Source organism: Penaeus vannamei, chromosome 26, assembly GCF_042767895.1.
Source record: "Penaeus vannamei isolate JL-2024 chromosome 26, ASM4276789v1, whole genome shotgun sequence".
Classification (NCBI taxonomy): domain Eukaryota; kingdom Metazoa; phylum Arthropoda; class Malacostraca; order Decapoda; family Penaeidae; genus Penaeus; species Penaeus vannamei.
In genome coordinates this window covers 23,325,252-23,332,751 of record NC_091574.1, presented here as the reverse complement: position 1 = coordinate 23,332,751, position 7,500 = coordinate 23,325,252, and the positions used below count along the sequence as shown (strand labels likewise).

The 7,500-nt window shown below is 48.1% G+C and overlaps 1 protein-coding gene across 1 annotated transcript in view; it reads left to right on the top strand.

The window, feature by feature from the left end:
* Nucleotides 1-7,500, top strand: part of LOC113826951 (uncharacterized) — a 44,348-nt gene that overhangs the window by 29,968 nt on the left and 6,880 nt on the right. Inside the window, exons 3-9 of the mRNA XM_070140185.1 lie at nt 1,134-1,354; nt 2,382-2,507; nt 2,898-3,098; nt 3,251-3,402; nt 4,347-4,518; nt 5,004-5,365; nt 6,698-6,857. Of these exons, the coding sequence (XP_069996286.1) occupies nt 1,134-1,354; nt 2,382-2,507; nt 2,898-3,098; nt 3,251-3,402; nt 4,347-4,518; nt 5,004-5,365; nt 6,698-6,857 (1,394 nt within the window). The remainder of the gene's footprint in view (nt 1-1,133; nt 1,355-2,381; nt 2,508-2,897; nt 3,099-3,250; nt 3,403-4,346; nt 4,519-5,003; nt 5,366-6,697; nt 6,858-7,500) is intronic.

Sequence of the window (7,500 nt, the reverse complement as noted above, 5' to 3'; positions counted from 1 at the left end):
AGAGAGAGAGAGAGAGAGAGAGAGAAAGAGAGAGAGAGAGAGAGAGAGAGAGAGAGAGAGAGAGAGAGAGAGAGAGAGAGAGAGAGAGAGAGAGAGAGGAGACAGAGACACAGACAGAGAGAATGAGAGAATGAGAGATAGATATATATATAGAGAGAGAGAGAAAGAAGAGACAGGCAGACAGACAGAGAGAATGAGAGAATGAGAGATAGATAGATAGATAGATGGATAAATAGATAGATAGAGAGAGAGACAGGACAAGCTAGAACAAAGTCAGAGCAGCTTAGTAACAAAAAATAACCCTTTCAAATGAGAAAAAACATCCAAGGAATTCACAAGATCTTTGTCAGTCATGCACGTTTTAAATGCCTGACTTACTGTGCTTAATTTACGCTCCTGGTATACTGCAGCGATACGATGAACAGCATCCCTGTTTGTAGTGAGGCTAAGACGGTCAACGAATCCTTCTCTATAATATATTCTCAAGAGGCTCCGTTCAGTAGAGATATTAATAATCAGGATGACAAAGCTCATGTGACACACCAGATGCGATAATAAATTATGTAAATTTATTCTTGACAGCTTCTTGTTATTGTTTTTTCACTGATCCAGCTTCATCTCTGTCTGCTTGTAAAATACGGTATAAAAGTTTTGTTGAGAAAAAACATTACATTTTAACAACAATATTGGTCGAATAGGTGTTATAAAAATATAAAAACATAATTTGGTACTTTTATGAGTATCATCCTATGACATGAGACGTGTGTGGACTCTGGGTGTTCTGCGTTCCGTTGCATCGAAATGTTAAAAGGCATCATTTTAAGAGGAATGCTTATTGGAGGAAATCAGGTTCGGTATTGAGGAAACTAATTAGGCAAACGAATATATGGTTAGGTGAGATAGATAGACGGATAGCAGGAGGGAAAGATTAGAGATTACATGAATAAATTACTAATTACTTTTTTTCCTGTCTCCCGCTCTATAATCTCGTCCTTCCTCCCTTCCCTTAAGCCAAGGTCACACTAGTCTTCTCTAGCCTGGGATCCCTAGACAGCCTCCCCGAAGTCAGGTCAGCTGGCCGATCCCAGGACAGAGACGACCAGTGTGACCGCTTCACACCCTCTCCTTCGCAGCTACGACGGACGCACCCCCGGGAACGAGCGCCACTGGGCCCCCCGACGTGCCCTCGGCGGCGCCCTCAACCTCACTCTCCCGGCCACGCCCTTAGCACGCCCGCAGCTCGCCTTCCTCACCATCGCCCACGTCCACGAGACAGACGCCGGCCTCTACAGGTGCCGCGTGGACTTCCGCCGAGGGAGGTCCGTCAACACACACACCCGCCTCAAGGTCATAGGTGGGTGGCTGGCGTGTCTCGCTCGTCTGCGTCTGTGTGGGTTTGTGGGCGTGGGTGGGTGGGTTTGTGGGCGTATGTGTATTAGTCGGTAGGTTTGTGGGCGTGTGTGTGAATTTGTGAGCATGTGTGTTGAGTGTTGTGCGTGGGCGTGTGTGTTAGTGTACGTATTCCTGTGATCATGTCTGCAGTATACATTAATGCATAGTATACACAGTGAACACACATGTTAACCAGAAACAAAACACACACACACAGAACGGACAAAACAAACAGCGCAAAAAAAAAAAAAAAAAAAAAAAAACGCTCATGTTGTATGTCACGCCAAGATGCTTTCAACTTGTTTACTGAAATTGTCTTAATCCCAAGAACGGATGTGCAGATGCCGTCCAGGACACTGACACAGCAAGGAAACAGCTGTTACGTCACAGCTTTAGTCCCGAACTGAATGAAAGATAGCTTTCTTTACTGTAAAACCGTTCATGTATTAAGCGATATTATTGTTGTTGTGCCAGTTGTTCATGATTTTGCATCTTGGGTGATAGTCTATTTGCATCTAGTTTCAAATTCGTTCATTATCCTATCAGTTCGTCTCTGTTTTACTGGTATTGAAATTCCAGATGGAGTTTGGGAAGGAGGCTGGTCTTCTTCATTGTCTGTTTGTAGATGGATATGGTCTTCTGAGTCGTCTTTCGAAACTTACTGTGTGCCTGTGCAAAGATTTCGAAATACTACGCGTTCGCGATTTTGAAATTGCGTTTCCAAAAGTTTGCAATAATTTAGATTTTACTATCAAACTGGCCAGTTCTTATAAATAACAATGGAATCCTAAAAAAAAAAAAAAAATCATGTAGCAGTTAACACTCAAACACACACACACACACGCACACACACACACACACACACACACACACACACACATATATACACATATATATATATATATATATATATATATATATATATATATATATATTCATATATGTATATATATACACATATACACATACACTTTGTCCTGCTCTCACAGCACCGCCCACCGCTCCTGTGGTCGAGGTGTGGGTGGCCGGCCGGAAGCTGCAGACAACCGCTGACTCTCCGGCAGTCGTCGTGGAAGTCGACACTGAGCTGTCCCTCCGCTGCTCTGCGTCAGGAGGTTCGTGGGTTCCAAGGGTGCACTTGATTCATGTAGAAAAAGTGGGCAATTTATCCCCCTTATTTGCATAAAAATGAAGATATTTGCCGATAGAAAGAGCCTGTGTGCAGTCTTCAGTTTTTAGAATACATATTGGAAGGTTCAGCCTTCCAAATACTGGTTGATTCGTTGGACTCATGTACTTTGGACGTGGTTAAGCTTCTTCGTCTAAGACCATGTGCCTCGTTGGCAGTTTGTATAATCTCGGTAACGATCAACATTCTGCGAATATCAGTATCTCAAAAGATTTTCAAATCCGCCTATCTAAAAGTTCCTTAAGTCTGCCTTAGACTGAACCAACATCCATTTTCTCTTCATTCACGAGCACCTAACGACCCCTCTGTTGGCCAGGGCGCCCCCCGCCGACCGTGACCTGGTGGCGCGGCGGACAGAAGCTCCTTGGCGACGTCAGCGAAGGAGAGGACGGCCTCATCACCAACGGCGTGGCAGTGAGAGTGAGGCCGGAGGATGCCCAGGTGCCCATCGTGTGCCAGGTGTCCAACACGCACCTCGTCCCGCCCCTGAGGAGGCCCGTCATGATCCAGGTCATGTGTGCGTGTCGTTCGTTTCCCGTTTTGGCTACTGCTCCTTGGAAATTTTTATTTTTTTTCTTGTTACCCCATTTCCTTCAAGTTAGAGAATTCACAACGAAGTCACATTATGGTCATCGTTATCACAGTTGTCACTGACCTCTGCCCTTCCAGCCCCGCCCCAGTACGTGCGTGTCCTCGGCGCGGACCAGCTCATGTCGGCCGGGGACACGTACACCGTCGAGTGCCAGAGCGTCGGAGCGCAGCCGCCGCCCGTGCTCTCCTGGTCCGTCGCCGGCGAAGTGCCTGGGCGCGCGCAGTCGTCGGTGAGTACAGGCACATGACAGCATACACGCACAGGCACATGACAGCATACACGCACAGGCACATGACAGCATACACGCACAGGCACATGACAGCATACACGCACAGGCACATGACAGCATACACGCACAGGCACATGACAGCATACACGCACAGGCACATGACAGCATACACGCACAGGCACATGACAGCATACACGCACAGGCACATGACAGCATACACGCACAGGCACATGACAGCATACACGCACAGGCACATGACAGCATACACGCACAGGCACATGACAGCATACACGCACAGGCACATGACAGCATACACGCACAGGCACATATGCTTATACACGCACAGGCACGACAGCACACGCACAGGCACATGACAGCATACGCGCACAGGCACATGACCTTACACGCACAGGCACATGACAGCATACACGCACAGGCACATGACCTTGCTTACGCACAGGCACATGACAGCATACACGCACAGGCACATGACAGCATACACGCACAGGCACATGACAGCATACACGCACAGGCACATGACAGCATACACGCACAGGCACATGACAGCATACGCGCACAGGCACATGACAGCATACACGCACAGGCACATGACAGCATACACGCACAGGCACATGACAGCATATACACACAGGCACAGAAGGACAGACATTCACAGACGCGCCTAAGCGAATGCGTTTTTACTGATATCTGAAAATTAAGTGTTTTTGAAATTGCCGCTCTGGGATGAGCGACGGTTCGTTTGTACCTGATAATATTATATTCAAATGTTATTCTAAATTCATATCAGAGTGTTCAGTCGCTCTACTGCAACCACTACTGCCACTATTACAAGCACTATAGCTACTATAAACGCTAAACTCACTCTTCTGCAATTACTAGAGCCCCTACTACTGTAATCACCTCCATAAAAATCCTCTTTGCAGACAGATTCCGAGGGCGTGACTGTCAGCCGCCTAAGATACACGCCCTCGCCCTCCCACGTGGGCGCCCACATCACATGCACCGCCCGCCCGCCCGACCACGGGGGCGTTCTCTCTACCCACGCCCTCCCGTCGTCCTGGTCCATGGTAGATTCCGTGCCTCTGCGGATTATGTGTAAGTAGTGATAGAGGAAAGACGTGGATGAATGTAGATATATGTATAAATAAATAAATAAATATATAAATATATATATATATATATATATATATATATATATATATATATATATATATATATATATATATATATATATATATATATATATATATATATGTATATATCTGTGTGTGTGTGTGTGTGTAGGTATATGTATATGTATATGTATATATGTATACACACAGATAGATATATAGAGAAAGAGAGAGCGAGAGAGAGGGGGTGAGAGTGAGAAAGCAAGGGTGGGAGGGAAGGACAATGTGTGTGTGTGTGAGAGAGAGAGAGAGAGAGAGAGAGAGAGAGAGAGAGAGAGAGAGAGAGAGAGAGAGAGAGAGAGAGAGAGAGAGAGAGAGAGAAACAGGCAGACAAACAGACAGACAGGCAGAGAGAGAAATCATAATAAGAAAGAAACATCATCAGCCCTCCCCCCCTCTCCCCAACAGACAAACCTGAGGTGCAACTCGAGCTCCAGACGATCACCATCAACAGCTCCTCCTCCCCGCCCTCCTCCTCGAGCTCCGAGGACGACCAGCACGACCGGCCCAAAGTCGTCCCCTTCACGCCCTCCGAGGCCATCGAGAAGAAGAAGAAAGGGAAGGACAAAGAGAAGGAGAAGAAGAGGAAACAGAAGCAATTCGATTTTCCCAACTCCCCCTCCGCCGGGTTCGAGGAGGAGGGAGAGAGAGGGCCGGAGGGGGAAGAGGTGGACCTTGAGGACATGGGCGTCTCGATAGGCACGGGCGTGGTGTTGCAGTGCCACGTGAGAGCCAACCCGCCCGCGCACCACATTACTTGGTATCATGAGGTGAGTGCTGGGAGGAAGTCGTTGCTGGTGGGCGTGGAATTGGGCGGTTTTCATTGTTTACTTCTTCTCCCCTTTCTTTTCTTCTCATCATTTTCTTCTTCTTCATCTTCCTCTTTTTCCTTCTCCTCTTCCTTTTCTTTTTCCTCCTTCTCTTCCTCTTTTTCCTTCCGCTCCTTTTCTTTTCCCTCCTTCTTTTCCTCTTCCTCTCCCTCTTTTACCATCTTGTCATCCTTTTCTTTCCCCTCCTTTTCTCCTTCTTTTTCCTTCTCCTCTCTTTTCCTTTTCCTCCCTTCTTCTTCTGCTCTTCGTCTTTTTCCTTCTCCTCCTTTTCTTTTCCCCTCCTTCTCTTCCTCTATTTCCCTCTCCTCCTCCTTTCTTTCCTCCTCTTCCTCTCTTTCTCCTCTTCCTCTTTGTCCTTGTCCGTCTCCTTCTCGTTCCCCTTCTCTTCCTCTCTCTCTCTTTTTCCCTCTCCTTCTCCTCCTCCTCTTCTTCTTCTTCCTCCTCCTCTTCCACCTATTCTTCCTCTTCCTTTCCCCCTCATCATCGTCATTATCAGGCAATATATGATTGTTATTTGTATTTCTTTTGGCAATGAATATCAACGACCTGATATTCATGCAATCGCTGAAGCAGGTTTCCATTTTAGTATCGAAATATTTTTTATATACTCTGTTTCCACTTTTATCACGTCTCATCTTTTTTCCTCTTTTATCACGGATTCTTCTTAGTCTAGATTTTTTTTCTATTCTATTTGGATCTTCTCTCAGTTATTGTTCTTGTATTCTCGCCTTTCTGAATTCTCAGTTTTGCATTCCTCTTTTTATTCTCTATTCCTATTTCATTCCTTTTCACTTTCATCTTTGAATCGTATTTCTCCACACCTTTATTTGGTCTCTCATAATTTCTTACTTTTCTTCTGTTTTCTTCTAACCATTCTTGTCTTGTACGTTATTCCTTAATTGTATATTCCACTTTCTCTATCTTACATTTCTCCACACTCATCTATTCCTCCATTCTCAGTTTCTCATTTTTATTCTTCCTTACATTCTTCTTTCTCATATTTTTTTTTCTCTCCCTTCCATACACATTTTTTCCTCTCACTTTGTTCCGGCTCCTCCGTGCTTCTCTCTCTCTCTTTCTCTCTCTTTCTTTCTATCTCTCCTTTCTCTCTCTCCCTCTCCACCCATCATTCCTCCCATTCCCTTTCTCCCCCCCCATCTCCTAATTTTCCCCCTCCCTCCCTCATCCAATACCCCCACCTCCGTCCCCACACCTCATCTCACCCCCACCTCCCTCCCCACATCTCACCCCCGCCTCCCTCCCCACCCCCAGGGCCTCCCGCTGACCCCCGGCTCGCGTCCTGGGGTCGTCGTCGGTAACATGAGCGTGGTCGTCCCCAGGGTATCGACGGAGGACGCGGGGTCGTACACCTGCACGGCCCACAACACCGAGGGAACTGCCAGGAGCAATGCCATCCAGCTCTTCGTTCGACGTAAGTGGGGAGTGGAGGGAGGGAGGAAAGGAGGAAGGGAGGGAGGAGGGAGGGAGGAAGGAGGGAGGGAATGAGGGAGGGAATGAGGGAGGGAGGGAGGGAGGGAGGGAAGGAGGGAGAGAAGGAGGAGGAGCGGGTAAGGATGCGATGCGATCCAGCTCTTCGTTCGACGTAAGTGGGGGGTGATGGAGGAGAGAGGGAGGGAGGAGAGAAGGAGGAAGGAGGAAGGAGGGAGGAATGAGGGAGAAGGGAGGGAAGGAGGGGGAGAGGAGGGAAGGGAGGGAGAGAGGGAGGGAGGGAGGAGAGAGGGAGGGAGGGAGGAGGGAGGGAGGGAGGGAGGGAGGGAGAGGGGGAAGGAGAAGAGAAGGAGGAGGAGCGGGTAAGGATGCGATGCGATCCAGCTCTTCGTTCGACGTAAGTGGGGAGTGGAGGGAGGGAGGGAGGGGGGAGGGAGGGAAGGAGGGAGGGAGGGAGGGAGGGGAGGGAGGGAGGAAGAAGGGAGGGAGGGAGGGGAGGGAGGGAGGGAAGGAGAGAAGGAGGAGGAGCGGGTAAGGATGCGATGCAGTCGGCTCTTCGTTCGACGTAAGTGTGGAGGAGGGAGGGAGGAGGGAGAGAAGAGGGAAGGGAGGAGGAAGGAGGGGGA